This window comes from Poecilia mexicana, unplaced genomic scaffold (assembly GCF_051168715.1).
Source record: "Poecilia mexicana isolate PSO_F unplaced genomic scaffold, ASM5116871v1 scaffold_4, whole genome shotgun sequence".
In the NCBI taxonomy this organism is placed as follows: domain Eukaryota; kingdom Metazoa; phylum Chordata; class Actinopteri; order Cyprinodontiformes; family Poeciliidae; genus Poecilia; species Poecilia mexicana.
The window spans coordinates 27,449,315-27,473,277 of NW_028263373.1; the positions used below are offsets into that span (position 1 = coordinate 27,449,315).

At 39.1% G+C, this 23,963-nt stretch overlaps 1 protein-coding gene across 2 annotated transcripts in view; it reads left to right on the top strand.

Annotated features, from left to right (window-relative positions):
- Window positions 1-23,340, top strand: part of tprg1 (tumor protein p63 regulated 1) — a 30,840-nt gene extending 7,500 nt beyond the window's left edge. For both annotated transcript variants that reach the window (XM_088005138.1, XM_014981731.2), the window contains exons 5-6: window positions 17,341-17,491; window positions 22,267-23,340. In XM_088005138.1, coding sequence (XP_087861264.1) covers window positions 17,341-17,491; window positions 22,267-22,461 — 346 coding nt within the window. In that variant the 3' untranslated portion in view covers window positions 22,462-23,340. The remainder of the gene's footprint in view (window positions 1-17,340; window positions 17,492-22,266) is intronic.
- Window positions 23,341-23,963: the final 623 nt, after the last annotated feature.

A 23,963-nucleotide genomic window follows, 5' to 3' on the forward strand; every position in this document is an offset into this window, starting at 1 on the left:
GCCTGGTTCTGCTGCTCTTGGTAGTGGCAGCTTCAGTATAGAGCAGTGGTCCCCAACCCTGGTCCTCAGGGACCGCTGTCCTGCACGTTTTTGATGAGTAAGGACTCCAGCACAGCTGATTTATATGATTGTATTACCTCCTTTGCATTCCAGCAATTGCTATAGAAGTCGATTAATCACCTATTCACTTAACCCAGGTGTGCAGCAGCGGGGAAACACTTAAAACATGCAGGACAGTGGCCCTGAGGACCAGGGTTGGGGACCACTGGTATAGAGGTTACAGTAACTGGAAATGAATCTTTTAAATTGCTCTTCTCTGTGACATTGCTTCCATTCAGACCGGCCTGTTGCAATACAGCAATTAATGACATAATTAATGAAAACTAGCTCAATAATTTCGATTTTCATGATTTTTCATTTTTCCCTCTTTCTACCAAAAACTGGATGACAAACATCTTCAGTTTTGGTCTCAACTATCCCCCCCTTTTTTAAGGACAGTTTTGTTCACAGAGACTTGATAACACATTTTATTTGTTTCTGTTTTGTTTATTTATTTTGGATATTTAAAGTGTCTTTCAATTCCAATGTTAAATGTTTATTAGAATTTAAATTAATCAACAAGCATTTATTATTTTTTTGTCTAAATGTGAGATGGATCTTTGTTCATTTTGGTCAGCAGTGATCTTCAGCGTTAAGCTCTCCTGCAGATGTACTTTTTTATGTGATTTTGACCAACCTTGGAATATTGATCTGCTGTTAGAAGTCAAGTCCAGGTTGCTGGTTGACGTTGCTACTTAAAATTCCCTCTTTTCAGGGAGTTAGTTGGCAATTTAGAAGTCTTAAAAACCCTCAGCGTGGAGGATTACAAATATTAACCCTAATTATTATGAGCTCTGCGCTCTAATTAGTTTCACAAAAGCTAAAATTCCCTGTGAGAAAATGTCCTTGTTCCTCGTGATTAACCGGTATTCTTTGCAGCAAAAGCATGCTTGCTCAATTTTTTTTGACCTACTTATTCCAGTTTTTCGCTTTTAATATATTTCTTTAATCTTGTATCAGACAGAGTCCATTTAAAATAAATATCTAAGGATGTAATGAAAAGTGTAACACGGTGCAGGGAGCTCGCAGGGACAACGGGGAACGGGAACTCGCTTCGCGGGAGGATGAAAAAAGGGCGAGTTGTGCCTTTTTCTCGCTGTCATTCGGAGCTGTCACTTAGCTGATTAGTGGCAAAATTAATGTCCTCCTTTCATGTAAACCTTTTAAAGACGGGCCCGGGGGACACCGAACCAACTAAAACTAATTTGATGAATAAAACGTAATGTGGCGCGACGAGCTTAGAGAGTGCGGCCTTTTATTGGAGGGTTTATCTCGGCACGTTGCGCTGAATTATACATAAAACGCCTGTGAAAGCCAACCGGGAGTCCGGCTGTAAAGACACAGTTTTCAAATAGCAAAGACTTGAGCCTCAAACACTCCCTCTGTCTGTCTGTTTTCTCTTTCAGCTCCTTTTCCTTCTCAGATTTTTTTCCTCTGTCCCACAGGAACTGTGTCCCTTTTTGTCTTGGTTGTGGATCTGCAATCGTGTTCATGTATATATGAAAAGCAAAGTCTTGCTGCTGCTTGAACCTTCCACAGAACTTTCTGTTTCATGAGAACAGATGTTAGGCGGGGAAATGAAAGGTCAGCTCAGGAAATAATATATTACGGTGGATACATCATGCCTTTAAATCCGTCCTTTACACGTGTAAATCATTTCCTTATGGTGTATATAAAGTAGAATGCTTTGGTCTGAATTTCTCATCACTGTAGCTCTACAAACCCCTAGTTTACCCCTGAACTGAAACGCTTTTTCGGGGGACTCGTTTTGCTGCACTACATTTTTTTTTTTTTTATGTGAATGAGACATTTCATGCGTTCCTCTCCACCCCGTTAGACCTTTTTTTTGTTTAGTTTGAAAGCAAAGACACGAATATTTAGCGGCAGAGAAACTTTTTATTCCAAAGTTTATTAGAGATGTCAACAGCAGAAAACTTGTCCATCTGACCTTACATGTAGGAGCCAGAGTCTGACCCAGAGCAGGAGAACGAAGACGACCGACCTGCAGAACCACGCATTAACCTCAGTGGGGTTAATACTGTATTGACACCCTCACCATCCATAACAAAGCTTTGCTGTGTCTCTTGCTTCCATAGAGAGAAGGAAGTGACCCTCAGTCAGATGAAGACTTTCTGAAAATCCCTCTCGATGTGGTGCAGGTTGCTGAAGCTCTGCAAACATGGGGGATTTTCCCCTCCGATGTGGGCACATTCCTGAGAAAAATCAAATTTGACCAGACACTTCAAAGAGGCTCTGATGCCGGTGGGGGGTGTTGTAAGGAATGCTGTGGGTTAATACACGCTACAACCACTTGTTTATCTGCGACTACGGCATAACTGAACTTGGACCAAAAAAAATCGCTGCGAGGAAAAAATCGGCGGATTCACAAAACCGATCAGCCGGAAGTCATGACCTTGTTTAGCAGTTCCGCTGCAGATGCGGTCACGTCATAGACAAGAAAATGTTAAGGCGAATAGAGAAAAACGAACAGCCTGAAAAATATAACCCAAAAAGAATATAAAGATATAAATGCAGCACTGGAAGAGAAGACACTTCCATGTTTTTGCACTCAAAATACACAAAAAGATATTTAAGGCCTTAAAATTGTAAATTTAGCAAATTTTGCAGGATATGTTCTCTTTAGCACTGCAATAAATGGAGTAGGAATAAAATTGTAATGCATCTTTAATGTCTTGTTTATTTGGTTCTGACATTATAATGTGAGTCTTTGGTAGAGAAATGTGGTAAATAACATTACTTGGACTGATCTGCTGAAGGCCTCTGGGTCATGCAGGTGCCATCATTGTTGGTCCTGAATGGAGCTTTTGATAGTTAAGGAAACTACCCAGCTCCTGTCACACTGTTCCTCTTTTCATTTTGATACGGTCAGGCTTGTCGGGGTTTTGTGGAGCTGTTATCAGTAGGCAGCATCAGCTTGCAAATGTGCCATGCATTCACACACCTTGAACTCCCCCACATCGTGGCAAGCACAGTCCTCACTTTATTTTATTGAGATTTTATGTGATAAACCATCAAAAGTAGTGCATGCAACTGAGGCCCAGAATTATTCATAATATTCAAAATATTTAGACTTTGAGTGATTTCTCTTTAATGCTGTTTAAAAAGAAATGCTATTTCTTATTTGTGATAAGAAATAAGACAGACGTATTTTATTTGACAAAAAAATTGCACCTTATGATTGCTGAGAAGCTTTTTGCATATTTCAATGCATGACTCCTCTTTGGTGATGAGCTCTAAGTCTTCTAAGGGTTGGAACACCTCCATCACCCTAATCCTTCACTTCCTCCACAGATTTTTATTTATTGCATTGACACCATTACTCCACTGTTCTTCCTGTGTCTTCTACGTGACTTTTGAACCTCAAAATGAACTTCAACAATCCTTTCCACTTTTCTGTGTCAAATTTGTAATTTGTCATCAACGGATTCTTTCATTGGACCTGTGGATCTCGTCAGATCCATTAAAGTAACCCGGGTCCTCTTGGTCACATTTGTGATGATGCTTTACATTCATGGCCTGTCGCTTTCACACCAGTAGTTTAAATGGTCTGAGTGGGAGTCATGCAGGTGAGAAACCGTTTTCAAGTATTGCTAGTAGAAGAAGTTTCAGTAAAAAAGCTCTTTTAACCATTTACAGGCAATAAGCAATAAATCAATTAATCGCTTAATAAATGAAAATGAACTCAATAGTTTTCATTTGGATGATTTGTATTTTTTCCTCTTTTTTTTCTACCAAAAACTGGGTGAGAAAAGTCTTCATTCAGCCTGGTCCTTTGGTCTCAACCAGACAATTTTGTATACAAAATTAACTTCATAATTCATTTCATTATGAAGTTACTTATTAGTTATTTCTGTTTTGTTTATTTTCGATATTTAAAATGTCTTTAATTTAAAGTATCTTTGAGAGAGTGAGCTTTCACTGTTATGCCATTACCATTATCTTACTGGAAAATGGTTTCTAAGCAACAACATTACTGTTTAACGCAATAACTTCCAAGGTAATTTCTCATCCAGCAAAAGTTATTGTGACAGGCCTAAACATTCGTACTGTTTTAGCTTGGGAGCTTGTTCTATAATCCAACTCTGCTAAAATATCATCCAATATAAATAAAAAGCACACTTCAGATTTCTATTTGTAATGTATTTTTCCCTGCGCTTCATAATCATGTGCTACGTTGTGTCGGTCTATTGCATCAAATCTTTGGGAAACACTCAGGTTTGTGGTTGTGATGTGGCAAAATATAATAAAAACAAAAACTTAAAGGGGGTCTAAATGCTTTTGCTCGGCCCTGCAGGCGATCTTTTATGAGTGTTGATAGATGACATCTAAACGGCTTCGAGATGCTGTAAATCCGTTTCGCTCGTCTCATCATTCACTCCCACACCGTTTCCATATTAGACTTTTATAAACGAGAGCCCAGAGGCATCATTGAGCTCCTCCACCTGCCGGGTTATTCATTCACACACGTCGCTTTCTCAGGGCAACGCCAAACGCCAGGGAGGTTTTTGTAGTCGCACTCGTGTCATCATCGTCAAGGCGTGCTGCTGACGGTTGTCGTCTGACCACATGATGTCAGTGTGCACCCTCGGTAGAGCGGGTTAATGCAGCAGCGCCACATCTCTTCATCACATCCCCACAGCTGCTTGCTGTCTGGATCTAATAGCATCCTGCATCTGTTGCTGCTGCAGAGTGTGTCCTCTGCGCTCTGTGATACGGACATTCACAGATCTGGCAGAGTCGAATTGTTCTCTGATCACGATTTGGTGCAAACTGTTACCTCTGTTCATTGATCGCAATTTCTCCCTTAGATATTTTTGTCTTTTTTTTTATTTTTTATTTTTTTGAATGTCAGAGCTCAATTATTTAAAAAGAAATCATAATCCTACAATTTATTTATCTGTTTTTAAATATCTGCCTAAAATTTCTGGAGTGTTTTTTCTTTAACGGAAGCACTTGAATAAATCTAAAGTAGTTTTTGAAGTGACTGACCTCCATTATCTCCGGATTTCACCCTTCCGACATTTTTTTGCAACATTCTCTCCAAGTGCTCAAATTAACAAAACGGACCCAGTATTCAGGATCTGTTTAGAGATGTTTTGAGAGACTTCTTTCCAAACCGTCTAGACAAACTAATTATGTAGAATCATCTGCTTTTTTTTCTTCTTTTTCTTCATTTTTATTTCTGACTCAAACAGCTGGGTGTGGAGCAGCGATTGCTACAGCAGAAGCCATAAGAAATGGGTAGACTGTGCCGTTTTCAGTAGTTGAACTCTCCCTTTGACCACACCTTTTCACACCGCAGCAGCTTATTTATTCAAACAGCAGAGGGCAGTGAGTCGGTGCACACTTTATTATAAGGACATGCAGAGAAGTTTGAGAGACCCAGCTGTGTGCAATAGTGTTTTTTCAGTTTGAGATTACATTTTGTCATGACGCAGAAGATAAACTCTCTAACAGGTATGCGACGTTCAGCCACATAAACAGGAAATGAGGTAGTCATTACTTTTATTAAGTTACCTTGAACTTTGCAGACCCTGCACTGCAAAATCACTAAATCTTACCAAGTATTTTTGTCCGGTTTCTAGTGCAAATATCTTGATACACTTGAAATGAGACAAAACCAACTTACAAGAACCTTTACACCAAGATGTATGAGCTTGTTTTAAGTCAATAATTGCTTAATATTGATAATAAAAAAAAGTACAGCTTCCACTGGCAGATTCTTTAACGAGACTTTTTTTCCATGTTATAAGTTAAATAATCTGTCAGCGGTACTTGCGCTTTTTATTAGTATTCAAGAATTATTGACTTAAAACAAGCTCCTATATCTTGCTGGAAAGGTCCTTGCAAGTTAGTTTTATTTATTTATTTCCAAAACTTTATTTATCTTAGTCTTGTAAGTTTTATTTGCACTAGAAACTAGACAAAAATACTTTGTAAGATTTAGTGTTTTTGCCGTGTGGTGTTGCACAAGAAACCTGCAGAGAGAAGAAAATCATTGCATAGCCTTGAGAATGCACTCATCCACCAGTGTTGATAAAATTCATATATTCACCTACATTTTGGTTAGAGAAGTTTGAATTTTCTCTAGTTCAGGCCATGATTATATAAACGGGCTTAAATACATTCACTAAAATCATTCAATAAGTCCTGATGAATGTTGTTTAGGGTCTTGTAAGAACAACGAAAAGGTTTATTCATCTCTTGTTTGTGTTTATGATTGTAGCTGGTAGTTTCTCCTAGCTAGCAGAAAAATGATTTTGCACACAATCCTCTGAACAGTGGGAAAGTTTGAAGAACTTGGTGGACATTGAAAAGCTTTATACAACTTAAAGGGGCAGTTTTATGTAAAATTGCCATTTTTAAGCTTGATATCATCTTATAATGTTAATCCCTCATCAAAAACATAACTGGAGTTTTGCTTTGATTCTTTCATGCATGTTTCAGAAATCCTTTACTCTCTCATAGCAACCATTCAGCTGTGCAAAGCAGCTGGGTGGACTTAGCTCCGCCTTCAAGGAGCAACTCTGCCTTCGATTTTTTTAATAACAACTAAATGTAGCATGGTTACCTGATTGTGTTGTAAAATGGCACCATATGCCTGGAAAACGCATCATGCTGCCCATTTAAAGTCCTCTGGAGCCATTTCTAAACAACTTTGATTTATTGTCACAATAAATTCCAGCTAAAGATGTTTTTCACTAGTCAATGAAAGTATCATTCACTAATGATACTACTAGTCAATGATACTAGTGAAAGTGTCGTTCACTAGTAATCTCTGTATGTCTGTATGTCAGTCAGACCAAACATATATTGAACTATTTGCCCACAATGATGAGCAGGTTGTTCAGTAAAATCAAAACAAAGCTTACAAACTCTGGAATTTTATTTATTTATTGATTTCATATATTGTGATGATGCTTCCTGGTTTCAATATGATGCCAAACCGGATTGCGTTCAAAGATTGCGCGTGTTTTTTTCTCCAGGCCTGACAAACGCGGACAGACCTCTGATACACGATGCAGATTATAGGCAGAAGTTGCAAAACTTTTAAATTGGCACAAGAATAAATGCAACAGACTTTAAAAAAATGTATAATGATGGGTCTCACGAGTAAGGAAGTATTTTGATTTGGGAGACCAGAGATGATGATGATGATGATGATTATGAAGGAGCTTGCAGAGAGCAATTAAATCCCAAAGGTTACCCGTCCCAAACAACCAGATCAGTCTGTCGAAACTAACATGGGCACAAAAACAGGCTCCACATCTGCAAAACTAGAAGAATCACAAAAAAGTTGCTTTAGCTGGTCATGTTCCACCTACGCAGCAGTCACAGCACAAATAGACCCTATAAAAGAAGATAAACTAAATTGGAAAACCAACCCATCGCTGTAGGCTTCCTGAAGTTTCTGCTGTGTTTAACTCTTTCCTCTTCGTTTCCTATTAATGTCAAATCAAGCTTGAATTTTTCAAAGGTTTGGTTTGACTGAGCTGAAGAATGCGGAAAGTGGATGCACACTTCTTCTTGTGTAGGTTCCAGGGAAAGGCATGAGCTGATGTATGTAAGGGTTTATGCGCGTACACGTTGCTTATAAGTGCAACTTCAACGCTGCAGCGATATGAGACGGTATCATGACGCCCTGCTGGGTGTGCTGGCTGAGCTGGTTCCAGTAACCAGAGTTTTTTTTTAATTATTCCTTTTTTCTCCATTTTTTTTTTTTTTTTTTGTTTTTACAATGAAACCAAAAGATGTTGGCGTTCATCTTGATGACCTCATCTTTTCATTGGATTGGGTTACCGATAAAAATCAGCCTTAAGAGGAGACGTACATTTAAAGTAACTCTGGAGGTGGTGCTGACAAATTAATGTTTTCCAAAGAATCTGAAACCCTTCAGACAGCCCCGGCTAAACTCCACCCTGTTGTTCTTATATCATAAGACATGCAAGATAAAGCCAGATCTCTATTTTGATTGACTACTACTTTCTTTTTTCTTTACATTTGGCTCATGTCCCATCTAAGACGGGAAGCTGATGACCATGTTGATCAAGATATTTAGGTGTTAAAATCAGTCTGTTTGCGTACAGAGACATTGGTGAGGACAAAGAAGAACATAACAACAGAGAAATGGTGGATTGTTGTGGAGATATTTAGGGCAGCAGGGAATTTCCATGGGAAGGAATGTTGGAGCTGATAAGCAACATAATATGCAGGAGAACAACTTTTCTATTGCATAAACAAACTAGTCTAAAACATCCTTTAACAGTTTACTGCATAACAGAGAACAGAAATGAAGTAGATATTTGTAATGTTTATTGCCCAACATTAAAGTGCCATACAGAGCACAAGCCTAGCTTCTGAGAAATGAAGAAAAAAAGCAATGTCCCCATCAGAATTTCATTTTTCTCAATACAGAGTCGTTTAGAGTTAAGATTTGCAGATACTTTGTAGCAATCCAATACTTGGTGCCATCATCTAGAATAGTCAGGGGTGAAAGTAAGGGGTACGGTCGGGTACTGCGTACCCCTAAAAGATTCAGTGGGGGTACGCAGTACCTGCAAGAGAGGGGAGTGGCTGTCTGCTGTAAAAAATCACTGTGCAGCTGTGAGTGCAACCACTAATCAGGTGTGACTGATTAGTTTTTCAAGAACAATCTAAAACACAACTTAATCAGTTAATAAATAACTTTTCTCCCCATGTCATATTGTTTCTGAACTCTTAGTGCTTTGCTAGAGAGCAGGGGTGTAACACGTGGATCGTGGAAGATTTTGAGTTGATCTCAGCATTAGGTGACAAACTGAACGCCGCCAGGAGGCTGAGATCAGCACGTCCTCCTCTGATTGGCTTAAAATGTTCGTAACTTTATTAAAGAACAGCAGAAAAAAATCAACAAAACGTGCTCAAATTAATGACCCAACAACAATAATAATCTCAGTAATTATTGTTTCAACAAGGTGTGGCGCAATTCTGTGCGTTTCGGTTCCATTACCAAAATAACGAGCAGAGCAGGAGTTTAAAATGAACTAATCAACCACCGCTGGTCATGAGAGGCTCATTAATAATCGTAAAATAAATATCAAGCCTGAAAACCTGATATCGTAATGGACTGAATATTATGTTTTTAAAGTAATCTCTGGTCGGCTTGTGGAGCGCAGGGGGTTGCCATGGCAACGAGTGTGCTTAAATGACAGAGAGAGACGGAGAATAAATAGCTAAGAGTGGTTTAGAGTTGATCACCTGTTCAGGTTGTTTTACCTTTGTTTAGCTTTGCTGTGGCTCATCAGAGCCGCTGTAGTTTCTGAACGTTCAATAAACGACAAACTTGGACTAATTATCTCGTTCTTTGTGAGTTTAAGTCATTTACAACAAACATCAAACACGGTAAATATGTTTCATTACGTATTTAACAAACAAATGGCTTCCACCATGATAATTATGTGAAATTAAATTGTCTAATATAAAAAAAATACTTTGGTGCTGTCGGGCTCAGAGTCTGAGAGGCTTTTCCTTTATCAAACAAGTTTGGGTTTTTATGCCTCTTTAGTGGAAATATTGATGTTGATGAGACTTTCTCCAAAATGATAATAACCTTTTTCAACCTTTATAGCTTCACTGTTGAAAATGAGAAGCTAACATTCACAAATAACATTGAAATAAAATCCAGTCCAACATCTGGTTTGAGGTGATTCCTCTGGAACCTGTTGGAGGAAAAATATCCCAACTTCAGAAGATGAGCTTTAACTTAACTGAGCTCTGTGGTTCCTCCTATCAGTATGAGAGTCAGGGTGAAGAGGCACCATGTTAGGAAGATGAAGTGGAAGCTGCAGGATCTTCAGAACAAACAGGTCATGATGCTGGGAAACTGATTACCCCTCTGTCTGGACACAGGATCACTATAACCAGTTTAAAAGCTAAAATGAATGGTTATATGCCACACATGGAAAACTGGGATGCACTCCATGCCATGATGTTCAGAATTTAGGTCTCATGGCAGAAACTCCAAAGCACACAAAGAAGGAATATATATATATATATATATATATATATATATATATATATATATATATATATATATATATATAAATAATTTTTTTTTTTTTTTTTTTTTTTTCATAGTACCCCCAAGAATTTAAAACTACTTTTATCCCTGAGAATAGTCAAGTAACTATGTCACCTTCAGTTGTTATAATAAAGTTTATATCAAATATAACTTAAAAGAAATTTTGCTTTGTAATTTAGTATCTTGAAATTGGGTCTCTGTCTCTTTAAAAACTCCTGGTCTTTCTGAAGCTCTGGCTTCAGGAAGTCATCACAACATGGCTCCTCTATTGACCCTTCAACAACATTTTACCAGCATTTCACGGAGAAGCAGCTCCTATAACGAGCTCAGTAGATGTGCAGTTCCATCAGGTGTTTGCTAATTGCTGCTGGCTAGTCTGAAGGAGCTGAGTGGGTGAATAACAGATGGAGGGCTGTTCTGTGAGGCAGAAGCTCAGAGGAGGGGCAGTTGCCTTGAATTTTGGGAGATTGGCAATTGGTCAATACCCAAGAAATTGATCTTATCTACCAATCATATCGACCTCGGCAAAGGTCTGAAAATCAGCCACTGGTTCCCTTTGCTCTGCATTGAGAGTTTTGACTGACAGATCTGCCCACCAGGTCACGTGTGTGGTGAACAATAATTACCCCACTGTCTTTAACCAAAGTCAGGCTTTTTAAAGATTGTTGATCAGTCAGAAAACTGTGACTTTATCTTATCATTCTAATTATCTGTCCAGTGTCTTTACCCAGCGGTCATTGGACGAGAGTCGGGTTACTCTCTGGTCAGGTCACCACCAGCCCAACCTAGCGAAATTTAAACCCTTGCACTTTCTTTTAATGTTTTTTTAAAGACAAACACTTCATATTTCAATTTCCTTTTTTTGTTTTAATAAAGTTAATGAACATGGTTTTTATTTTGCCTTATGTTTTTAAGGATTAAATCCTTTTATCAAAACATGCACAGATCCAAAGAAAACCTTTGCACGATCTAAAAAGCACAGAAGGTGGATAAAATCTTCACACACGCTGCTCTCGTAACACACATGGTATCACATAATAACACACATCACTGTCCTCATGAGGCATGCTGCTGAAACTTCAGAGCTTGTGGACTCTGCTTTTTCCACTATGGGAATATTTGCCAACTGCCCTGCAGCTATAGCATTACAGTCTCTCTTTTTTTTTTTTTTCCCAGTAGCACGGTCACATGTTTTCGTAGGATGCACAAGAAGATATGTAATGAATAATGTAAATAGGCCTTACCCTTTCCTTTTGTTTTTCCAGGTCCCACCTTTCTTCTTATTCTTTTCAGCCTTTCACATCTCGGTGAGTGGATGGCTGACAAACCTGCAGGTGCTGTTGAGCAATCGGATCAGATTTGTTTGTGCGCTTTGAAACAACTTGGGACACTTGCCATGACAACTGGAACTTACTTGATATTTATCTTTTATGTTGACTTAAACGCCTGAAAGACCAGGAAGCAACTTTTCTTCCCTTGGATATAGAACTAGAATTCAATGTTTACTTTGCGTAAAAACAAGGGTTAGAACTAACTTTAATAGGAGAGGTCAATAGTGGGAGATTTCCTCCAGTTTGACCTCTTGACCCTTTTTTTTCTTCCATTGGGTGTTATTGAGGCGGTCTCTGAAACCTGCCTTTTTTTCTGATTTTGGTGACTGTATCCAGGCGAGGTGCAGTGAAAGTCCTAACCCCAGATCTGCTGCATAAATACAGGGGGGGAACTAGCAAAGCCTCTGGCTGAAAAGCCCAGCCCTGCTCTGCCTGTTTGGGCCGGTCCCTCTCTTGGTGATAGCTTACCTCTGGAATTCAGCAAAGCTTTTTTATATTCCCATTGATTGGACAGAAACAGCAGTACACGCCTACAAAAGGGGCAGTGTGTGCAAACTCCATCGTCCTCAGCCGCTTTTTGCTGAAATACAATCACTCTTTCAAGCAGAGATTTGCTTTTTGTGTTAGGTTTTTATCTTGTTTGGGGTTTTTGTCAGCCCTCCTTCCTATTCTCTCGGCACCGCATTTACTTTGGAGGGGAGAGCAGCGAAGGGGTGGGAGCGGGGGGGGGGAAGAGGGAGAGTCAAAGTGTTCGGCTGCAGCGGCGGTGTCATTCTGAGCGTACCTGTGTAAACAGGGTATGGTGATTGCATTATGATGCAGCCCCTCCCTGCCACCATGACATATCAACAGCTATTGTTTAGCCTCAGGTGTTTAATTCTGGTTGGCAGGAAGCGAGCTGTTGCACAAGGCATGTGGTAAGATTTGCACATCAGCATGACAGGTCATTAGCAAAATCAGAACAGCGTTGAGAAATCGCCTGCGTTCTGCTTTTATTTGTTTTTGCCAGCTCGTATGAAATCCAGCTGTTATTTCTGCTCAGCGTTTGTCACAAAGGCTCTGACCACAAACTAACGGTGGTTACAGTTGTTTATCATCTAGAAATAAATCACATCAAATATCATAACATTTTGATTAGTGACTGGATTTTGGAGAATGTTTGGTTAATGGCTCCTAATAAATGTGAAGTCCTAATAGCTCTCCTCATATTTTAGGTTTGTGGTGAATTAGATTTCTCTATTAGCAAAAAATAAAAAAACTTCAGATATATAGAACTGTGAAAAAATTTCTGCCCCCCTAAATTGTGATCAACAGTTTTGTTCCTTCACTGGTCAAATAAAAAATGAATGAGTCCTGTCTGATGATGTGAAGTAGGCTAAGAGATCTCAAATAGGAACAGATCATGCCCATTCACGAACAGATGAGAAACGGTTATTGTCGTTTATCCTTCTGGAAAGAGTTACAAAGCCATTTCTAAGGTTTTAAAACTCAGGTGAACCATTACCCACATGCCAAGAAAACATGGAACAGTGGTGAACCTTCCCGGACAACAAAAAATAGCTAAAACTTAGTTTCAAAACAAAATTTCAATACTTACAATTTTAATAATTTTGCCAAAAATATTATCTCTTTTGGTATCAAAACCCACCTCTTCTACTCTTCCACCCAAAGAGCTCTTTGTCACATCCAAGTTTGGGAATTGCAGTTGTGCAAATCTTTCTTCAAGAAGGATTCCTTTATAAAATAAGTTGACACCATAAGAAATTAAGAACTTTATAGTCTGTTTCTATGAGTGTTGTTTGGCAATAGCAGCGGCGGAAGTGAACGAAGCCGTTCAGTCCGAGTTGTTCTGCGCATCACAGCAATTAAAGTCTGAGCAAGAGGACTGTCCAAGACGGTTTATTGTTGCCGTTTGGCTCACCACTTCTTTCTTTGCAATGGGTGGATGTTCATTTACAGGGCACCCAATTTCTGGTCAATTTCATAGCGTAGCTTCCTGTGCAGCCATGTTGATCCATTATGTTAGGTGATGACCAAATGTTAGCAGTGGGGTAAAGTCAGATCCAATCGAGTCCACGCTGCCAATAAGGAATTGTTTCTCAATAGTGGAGTGTCCAGGCCCTCTGTATGAACAAGGACTGGTTTTTACCAGGCTAACTTTAAGATTGTTCAACAAACCATAATCAGACGATCTTAATATATTGAGATGCATATCAATAATTCAGCAATGACTGCATGTGCTGCTCTTTTTACAGATGGTTTAAGTTTCAGTGGCTGTTAAGTCTCCGATCAAAGACTGTATGTAGTTCCATCTAAAATCTTGATATCCTGCCTGTTTTTCACCGATCTACACTCCCCCTAACCCCCGTCACCACTCTGTACACTTGTTCTCACACGAGAGTGTTGGACCGTGACCCCGGGCCAGCAGTTCTCAATTCTTGGCTTGTGTCTGTGTTGAGCCAAGGATTTACCACTGGCTTGCTCAGTTTCACTGGGGATGCAAACCGTTTGAGATGATTTTACAGCTGATGGACATCATGGCTTCTATAATTACTGCAGCCCTAATCGGCAGTCTTAAAACGAGAGCCTTCCAGAGCTTATTTTAAAAAGAACGCTGCTGCAGCTCAGCTCTCCACCCTTGGATTGGTTTTCTCATTAGTGGATGTATCTTTTCATAAGTCAGTGTTGACACGTGTCTTCTTGAAGGGTTGAGGAGCGGGCGGCTCTATGTGCTGGCAGACTGAGACGTCTGGACATCAGGACAGTCTCAACCTCCAATTAATTATTTGGTTAGCAACAACTTTAATAATTTATTGGGGATAAATGATGCTGGAGCTCCAAGATAGTGTTCTTTTGTTGTTGTTGTTTTATAGCCAGTTTTGATCTAATTTGAAAAGGTTATCCTCTCATGATGGGAATTTGTTTTAAACAAAAGACTTGTTTTTGCTAGACTTCAAACAATATATTCAGTTCACAAGAAAGGGTGTTGATATGCAATGAAAACTTCATATGAATGAGTTTTTTTTATTTTACTTTTGTAGTATTCATGCTTGTCTTAATCTACGGTAGAGCATGACAGGAATAAGACGGGAACTTTAACATTATTAGCAACTAACATTCGCCAGTTCTTACCGTGATTAGAGATAATTTTAATGTCACTTTGTTACGTATTTTATCTTATGCTCCTTCTTTGCTTTTGTTACAGATGTCTATCAGCAGACTCTGTCAACAGGGTCTAGATTTCTTTTTAGCACGGGGCAGTTAGGGGCAAAAACTAGAAGAGCAGTAGACTAAAATGTCAAACCTCCTCATGCCTCTTTATTTATTTTTTTACATTTTTCAAACTTCCTGTGATTATTTCATCTTTGTCCTCATTTATTTCAAGTAGCATTGCTTTTACATTATGTAGGAGGCTGTTTGAACCTTTCTGTGACCCACCACAATTTGAGGCGTGGCCAAGAAAAACTTGCATTCATTTTAGGTCTTGCACGCTTAGATCCCCTGATCACGTTTGACGGGCATACAGTATGTAGAGATTTGCAGGGATCTTGAAGGCATGTAGGTCAGCACCCACATCATTTTGAAGATGAGATCTTTGAATGGTCGGGGTGTGTTTCCACTCCGGTCTTCTGAGGTTTTCATTAAGCTGAGAAAAGATATGACCCTGGGGCTTTTTCATTTGTATTGCAGTATTTACTTTAAAACTAACCGAAGAAAGAGGAGTAGAAGAATGACAAGGCCATGAGTGCACTTTAGCTTACCGCTAAGCCTGGCATACATAAGATTGTCTGCATTAAGTATTCACTCAGAAAACGGATCACTTACCTGGTGATGCATACGTGTGTGGGTGTGCAGGTATGATACGGTGACACAGGAATTACATTCTTGTATAATAGCTGCTTTGACTTTACATTGTAAGTTTATTCAAAGGATGCATTAAATTGCAACACATGCCAATACATTTCATTTTGCCCAGCTTGTAGCTTAACATGTTTGTAGGTCCATGTTAAGCAGAGGTGGCACAGCTTCCCACAACCCTGGTTTGAGTTAACTTCAGAGTAAAAATGTTTCTCTTTCTTTTAAATTGACCACTAGGGTTGGTACTGATGGCGCTTTCAGTCTACCATTAGAGAAGAAGCTTGTCTGATTTCAGATGCTCATGAATGGTGCTGTATTAAACCAATAAACCATACACATGGTCCAAACTTCCCACTAATTGTCACCACACCAAAGGACTCTCCTTTTCAGCAACATTTATTTTTTTTAAACCTGATGTTCTTTACTGACATTCATTTGGCACAAACCGTTGAAAGTAGTTACTCCAAGATTCTTATTCGCTTTGAAGTCCTCACTGAGAAACATGTTTTCTTGATGTTCAGCATTCCCCAGTCTGTCCCTCCACCTGCTCCATCGCGCCACTACTCATGCAGGACCTTGGGGTGTAGGAATGTGGGGCTGGGACAGTCTGCTGGTTTCCATCTTGGAATGAAGAGAACCGCCTCTCCTTGGTTTGGGTCTGTTTGCCTCTCTGGGGTATCGTTGCCTGGACCTGGGTGTGTAGAGGGCATCTAGGTGGTGCGAGTGTGTGTATGGCATAAATTCTTGTGTCTTTACGTTGGGTGTGAGTGTGTGTGTGAATGAGGATGGGAGCGTGTGATTGTGATGTGTGTTATGTCAGGTCTTGGGATGCGATTCTCCTTGATCATCTCAGACCTCCCACCATGTGTGTGTGATCTATTCCTCCCCCGGTCACACTCCCGGAGCCTCTGCCCACCGATGCATTGCCACCTCTCTCCAGGTGACCACCTTGCGGGGCCCGGGCCCCCTGGCTCTGCTGAGCCTCTCCTAAGGGTCGGTGTGTCCTTGACTCCCAGGCGTCTGGGTCCAAAGACGGTTCTGATACAGTCTTGGGCTGCGGTTGTCTCTAAAAACATCCTGTCTTCATTAGTTCAGTGTACTTCCCGTGATGTCTTTGTTATATATGTGTATGTTTTGTGTCGTTGTGCTTTCTCGGTTGTATTTTTTCTCTTTCTGCAGGTGTAGAAGCAGACTACTAGGCTGCTTTCTTGTATTCTCTGCATCCTTCTTTCTGTCCGCTATTCTTTTTGCCCCACCTCTTTTCCTTTCTTTTCTGTCTCAGTTGCATTTGATATAATCCCAAAGCAATTTCTAATAAAGCCTTAAATCTATGCAGTTGTATATCAAGTGGAAAAATATAGTAAAGCTGTAATGCTCCATTTGTGAAAGTAAATATGTCCTGACAACATCAGCCTTACTTTGAACCCACAACTTCTGCTGTGTTAAAATTTTATAGCTGACATAACATTTTTAATACAGTAAAAAAAGAGTTGCTTCTCTTTAGTTAGATCACAGTTAGATCCTTTTCTAAATTTGTGATGTATATTTTTTAAATACTGCGATACAATAAGACTGTGTTGTTTCTGGTTAAGCATGTCCTACTGTGGGAATCTCATTGTGATTTTCTTTAACTTTTCATCTCTAACTATAAGCCTCCACAGCAGTGAAAACTCGTATATCTTAGGCAGCCTTGTTCTTTTCACATAATTTCTCGTACAGAAAACAAAACGGAACAGAAAAAAAAAACAACCAAACATGTTTCCTTCGGATCATCTGGGTGTCTGTCGTAAGCCAGGGAGAGATTGACAGATTGCACATGGCTCCCAAAGCAAAACAAAAACAAGATGCGCATTCAGTGTCCCAAATCAGCTGTGACCGGAAGCTGAAAGGCTGGACCAAGTGTCACTAACGCTGACGAAAAAAACAAAACAAAAACGCTTGTGTGTGTGTTTTTTTTTTTTTTTTTTTCAGGAGAGACGGGGATGGGGTGCGCATCTACTGGGACCGGCTGAGGGAACCCTCGTTCACCTCCAGGTGGAACCCCTTTGCCAACGACTTCCCCTTCACCACGTTCACTCACCATCCTGTGAGGAACATCGACACCTTGGCTGCTCTGTGTGACGTAGGTGGACTGATGACGGTTTTATTTTTGTAATTATTAGTTTCTGCAGACGCTGTGAGAGAGACATGTTTGTTTTTTTTTTCAAATCACAGAACCCATGTACTGGTGCTTCAAGGAATTTAGCTTGTTACAACATTTCTGTTCTTAGAATAGAACAATGTTCTTCTGGAGTTCTCAGAATAATCCGCAGACGCCTTAGGATTTGTTCTATAAAGAAAACAGATATATTCCTATCAACCCATCGCTCCCAATTTAGTGATTTTCATAGTGAAATAGAAAACCCGACACATTAAGACTTCAGTTGCATTTTGCTTTCAGCTGCCTTCCTCCAACCCAGGTGTAGGTGTTGTTCTGACATCTCCATGTTTGATGGTGCGGTGGAGTGAGTCAGAACAGAGAAATGACTAACTGGAAAAGGAGCATCAAAGACGATTTATTTGGAACTGATCATTTTCAACTCTGAGAACTGAGACACACACACACCTGGATCCAGCAACGAGCTGCATGATCTAATCTCATGAGTTGGTGCTGAAGGCAAAATACATGAAAACTAATTTGAGTTTCAGAGATTTCAATTCTTTAACGGTTGTTTTCAAGACAAACTTTGACGAGAAATATTTGGTGTTTCCATCTGACTTGATCTCTTTACACCCCTAACTAGTCTTGTATTGAGCTACGTTTTTATTTTCACATATTTTTTTATGTTTAAAAATGTGACTGCATGCTCTGATGTTTACCACCGTAGCTGTTTATATGGGCAGGGAAATAATGAAAATCACATGACTGCTTCCTCCTAGTTACGGAATTTATAAACCTGCTCAATATTCACACTGAAAGCCCGTCCCAAATCATCATCATCATCATCATCATCATCATCATCATCATCATCATCATCATCATCATCATAATATTCCAGACACGCAAGAAGGTCCATAGTAAAAAGATAAAAAAAAGCAAAATAAGAAATAGGAAAAAAAAATAAACATGACACATATTCACTGAGTCACAAATAAATGACGCGGGCTTAGTTTTAAGACTACGGTGCATAAACAGTTTAAACAATTCCAATTATTTATTTATTTTTTTTTAAAGTCAGAATTTTGAAAAAAGAAGTGAGAATTTTTTTTTATTGTCAGTGACCCTGATCTGGTTCCATAGAGTTCAGAAGGCAGTGGCCCACATGTACAGATAATTTTCTTGCAATTTGTGAAAAGTTTTTCATGCTTTTCATTTGCGAGACATTTCCAGTGAAGGTGTCAGTCTGAGGATGTCCTTTACATATTTATCCATATCTCTGCCACTGATTGCCTACCATAACCAACAGAACATATAGCGCTCATGTAATCTCGTCATGTTTGAGTCCTTTGCTAAAACTGCTCCGTTTACATCCTGTGGTTTACCTTTCCTATCCAATTTTAAAACAAAGTCATCTCAAATTGGGCGACTTTGTTTTTTGGCCACTAATTCCTACATTTTTAGCCATTGTTCCCCCCACAAAAAAAGTCTGAACGTCACCTGGAACTGACAAATATTGGTTGGTAAAATGTTGCATATCGATCAACCTTACATCCTCCGCATGTGGAGATCAAACTGTGTATGTTACAGCAGGAAATGGTCATGTCGCCTTCCTGCCCCACTGAGGAGACGCAGCAGAACTTAACAGACCTCAGTACCTAGAACCATCCACTCTTTTGTCCTGATTCTGAGTCAGTCAGGATTCGTGATTCACCATCCGGTTTGTTAAATATTGCATCAAAGCTTCTTTGTTTTGTTTTTGTTTTTGTGCAGCTTTCTGTTCTCCAGCTGTTGGTTGTCCTCTTTTTGTCTTTTTGTTCAAAGGCATTGAGTCGTTTTTAAAACGAATGTAGAGTTTCACAATGAATGTAGCCGAGTTTAGATCTGATAAGACGGCGCGTCTTCACACCTTGAGGTGTGGAATTTAAAAGGGAAATTGCTGAACATTACTCAACCTCCTTTTTAAAAGGTGTCATCAGTGATGTTGCAATCAGGAATTTGATCCCATCTTTGGTTAAAAAAAAGGGGGAAAAAAAGTTTATTTAAACAGAAACTGATCCTCTACAGCAAGATGCTTTTGAAAACTGTAAATGAGGTGAGGCTGCTTCTAGAAACGATACAATAAACAGTTTAAGTCGGACTAAAACTAAAACTTTTTCTCCTTGAGGCTAAAGATCCTTTACCTCCACATGTCTGAACCTGATCATTAGTGTGTGCGCGCCGCTACAGTATGAGTTATAGACAGATTAAATAGTGTGCCAAACATCATGTTTGTTTTTACTTTCACCTTTGTTTATTTTATTTGAAAGAATCTCTTTTTTCCCCCCGTGAATCATAACCGTGCGCCAGCATTAACTAAAATCTGAGGATTTTATGTCAATTGGAGAGTTTTACATTAAATGCAGTGCCTTAGGTTAGTTGCCATATACAGGAACTCAAACATTTCTAGTGGTTGCCAAAGGGGGAACATCGTTAAAGCTGCAGTATGTAGCTTTTTTAAATGTTTTTCTTTTACATATTTGTTAAAGCTATCCCCATGCCTTGACAATTTGGTGTGAGACAGATTATATGTGGAAAAAAATCCAGCTCCTTCCTGAGCTACTATTTTCTATCTGAGGAAATAAAACCCAATTAGAGCCTGGAGGAGGGTCTTAGCGCTGTCAATCAACCTTGTTTACGTGGTGCTAAATATGCTGATGGTGGAGAAACGACTTACTGTAACAGGAAAACCGTTTGTCTGCCGACATTAGTGGCTATGCTAACTAGCCTGAACATTAACGACAGGCTCTGCTAGCTGCAGCCCAAACAGAGAGCAAGGGGCAAGATGGATGGTGATTGACAGCGCTAAGGTCCGCCTTCTGACTCTGATTGGTTGTTGAAGGTAAAGGAGCTGTTTTTTTTGGTTTTGTCGTAGTTTCAACAAATTCACATATATATGTATTATAAAAATAACATATGGCTCATTTTAATATGCCTGATGGTAAACTCTGTCTCTGCCACTGAGTGAAACAATCTCCAGTGAAAAGTTGTGATTCAACACTCTGACCTCATTTCCTCATGTCGTAGTATACAGGTGTGTTTTCTGGGAGGTCAACATAGTTACTGGGTGTAACTCAGCTCCTGTGTAGCACCAAGGTAAATATGCTGCTACTGCTGTGAGGAAAGGATTTAATTACCCCGCTGAGGCAGAAATTACAGTTATGCTTGGCAGCACTTTACGGTTAGGACATAGATGTATGTTGACATACAAGAGTCCCTCAAACAGTTTCCTAATAATGGATATAGAAACGTTGAACTGCACTGGTCCTCTAAGCAAGATAAACTAGAGTTTATCTTGTAAACTCTGTATTTTGTCTCAATTTTTTGAAATTATTTCATATTATTGCCCTAAATTAAAAAATGTTATTAATCAGAAATCCAGGGGATCTGCATCCCTGTGTGTGAGAACTGGTCGATCCTTAACATTGGAATATACTACTTTATTTTACTGATGTGCATCACTCATTTCCATCCATTACACTGGTCAACAGACAAAAAATTATCTGGGGTTTTTCAACTGTTTTAGTCATTTTGATGTGGTGGATCCAAAAGTCACATTGGTTTTGGTCAACCAGGTCAACTTTCTGAGCTATGGAGCAACATGAGCATCAAAATGCATGACCTGTTCTCTCATCTGGATCGATTTCCTGAGGATCAATGAGTGATGAGCAGGAGGAGAGACTCCATCAGGACAGAAAGGAGACGGAGGATTTTACACAATGAAGACGTGATGTTCAGTTTACATGTACTTTCACTTATCAGGGTTTATTATTCAATTTACAGAAATCCAAGTTTGTAACATTTAAATACACTCTGTTAGAAAACTTTTTTTTCTCCTAAAACCTTTATTGGGTGAGAAATATTAACAGAAATGAACTGACAATGTCACAAAAATTCAGTCAATTTAGTCAGATCATATTTCTCTAAGTCAAGTTTGAATAAAAACCTGGCCTGATTGAGAAAAATGGATGTCATTTTTCAATCCAGCAGCGAAAAATAGTCCAAAGTCAGTTGGAAAAACAAAGACAACTTCCAAAAAATATTTTTTGTAACCCAGTGTTTTATCTGTTGGGTTCAGTTATGTCTGGAAAACAAGAACTGAATAATGTACTGGGAAAAACTCTAAATCCCAGAATGCCCTGCCTTAACCTATTTTTATTCCCACTTCCAAGGAAGGAGCAGCTTCCCAGTGTGTTTGACATCATAGAAAACTTTTTGGCTTTTCTTGATAATCAAGTGGTGCAGAGCAGTGTGCAAGGGCCATGGTAGATAGAAAAAGGAGTATATTTTTGAAGAAAAAACTCATAAATTCTGAGATTAATTTTCTAGAAAAAAAACTCAGAAATTTCTGACTTTAAAAAATAAGAAATTCTGAGAAAAAAACTGAATTTCTGATGTTAATCTCAGAATTTTAGTTTTTGTCTGAGGGTTATTCTTTTTTTGTCTATCTACAGTGGCGCTAATACGCCATCGTAGATGATACCCCAATTTGGTCATTTTGATCTAAATTTAAAACGCTAATAAAGTTTTGGTATTTATTAGTTATTCATAGCCAGATCTATTGTTGCACTACATGTTTAGATATTTCTGCATGGATCAATACATGAATCTTCTTGTTTTGGCCCACCAGAACATTCACCACTTCATTGGATGCATTTAAAACGTTAAAAAAAAAGGATGAAAAATCTTAATCTGTGTTGATATTTCTGATCTTTCTTCAGATCCAGACTTTTTCCGAGAGGCTCAAGACTGCGGCTGAGAGAGCCCACGTCAGAAAGCCAATTCCTGGGAAAGCCAACGGAGTCCTGGTGCTGCAGCAGCCAATCCACATCGAGGCGTACGTGGGCGCCATGTCCTTCCTCGGAAACCAGAACAAACTGGGCTACTGCATGGCCCGAGGAAACCTCGGATTTTAAACTTGGTGTAACTTTTTCGATGTTTGGGATGTTTTCTCTGATTTTTTTTTTTTTTTTTTTTTTTAAATCTCAATAGTTAATGGAAACCTTCCAAAAGCAGGTCAAAGATTAGTTTTTGTTTGCTTCTACTGAATGTTGGGTCGCCACCGCTCTTGATCCACTGCCGTGTGATTCTCAGAAATATTCCCGGTTTCAGAGCGGTTCTCCTCTCTGGCTGACGGATCCGCTGCCGCTTTAAAGCAGATTTCCCCCGCTCCCTTTGCTCCCCAGCGACATGGTAATTCAACTCTTTCGCAACGAGACTCTTTTCTTCCTCCCCCGGTATTTCTGTTAGGAGCTCATTCCCCATGCCATTCCGCCCCTTAGAGATTCACTGGAGCATAGGGGCTCATTTGTCAGCTTAGTTTTTTATCATTCTCTGTGTATTTTTGCAGTGCTTACAGTTGAGGAATTTCCCTTAGTATTGTGAGTTTGCAGCTTGGTGCCCATGTTTTTTTTTTTTTTATGCCTTTGTTTTTTTCCTCATAAGAATCGGTTTTCCTCTTTTGGGTTCTTCACAGAAAACGGCATCATGCTGCCTCTTTTTTTTATTAAACATTTTATTTCCTGGGTTACAGCTGGTTTATCTTAACATTCCAGCCTACGTTTGTTGATTTCTACAGTAGAAGAGCTGATTAAGTCTTTACAAGGCAACCAAATAATTCAGAGCGGTGTTTATGAAGTATTTAGTGAAAACAAAATGATATCTGATCTGATTAATATTTTTCTTTGTTTTACACACATGTGTTTGATGGTTATACTCTAATGACAAAATGCACTTGGGAGTACAGTGATGAAGCTGTGATTGGGAATGTATCTGAATAAATTATTTTACAACAACATGCTGTGTATTATTTTCATTGTTCTCTGATCTTAATGCAGAATAGTCATAATCATTTGCTTGTTTCGTGGTGAAAAACACACACCGCCTCCTCCTGTTCTGTTCAGTAGAGTGTTTCAGACTCATGTCCTCCATGCCACGCCGCATTGATGCAGTAACATGCAGAAGGAGCCCCAACCGGGTTCTGAGTCTGCAAATATTGAACATACTTTTCTGAAGCCTGACAAATTCTATTTAGAAAAATATATATATATTTTTAGTCCATTTTGTGTAAGATTTAACAGTTTCTGAGACGCTTCATTATCTGTCATATTTCATTTCTTTTTGGAATCAAAGTATAAATTGAATTTTTATCAAATCTGTTACAAGATATAAAAGGTTGAAGTAATTCAGTTTGTGATGAATCTGCTGTGTATGAAATGAGTTTCACTTTAATTTATTTGACAGGCAACATGAACAGCAATAACCGAAAACTATGAGAAGATGCTTTGTGCCTGACTTTAGTCCAATACTCATCTTCAGTGCCTCAGATACACATCTTCAAAAACTCAATCATACAACTCTGCAGTTCATGCTATTTACAGTGTTACTACACACATATGCAATCTAGTTTAACTTTACA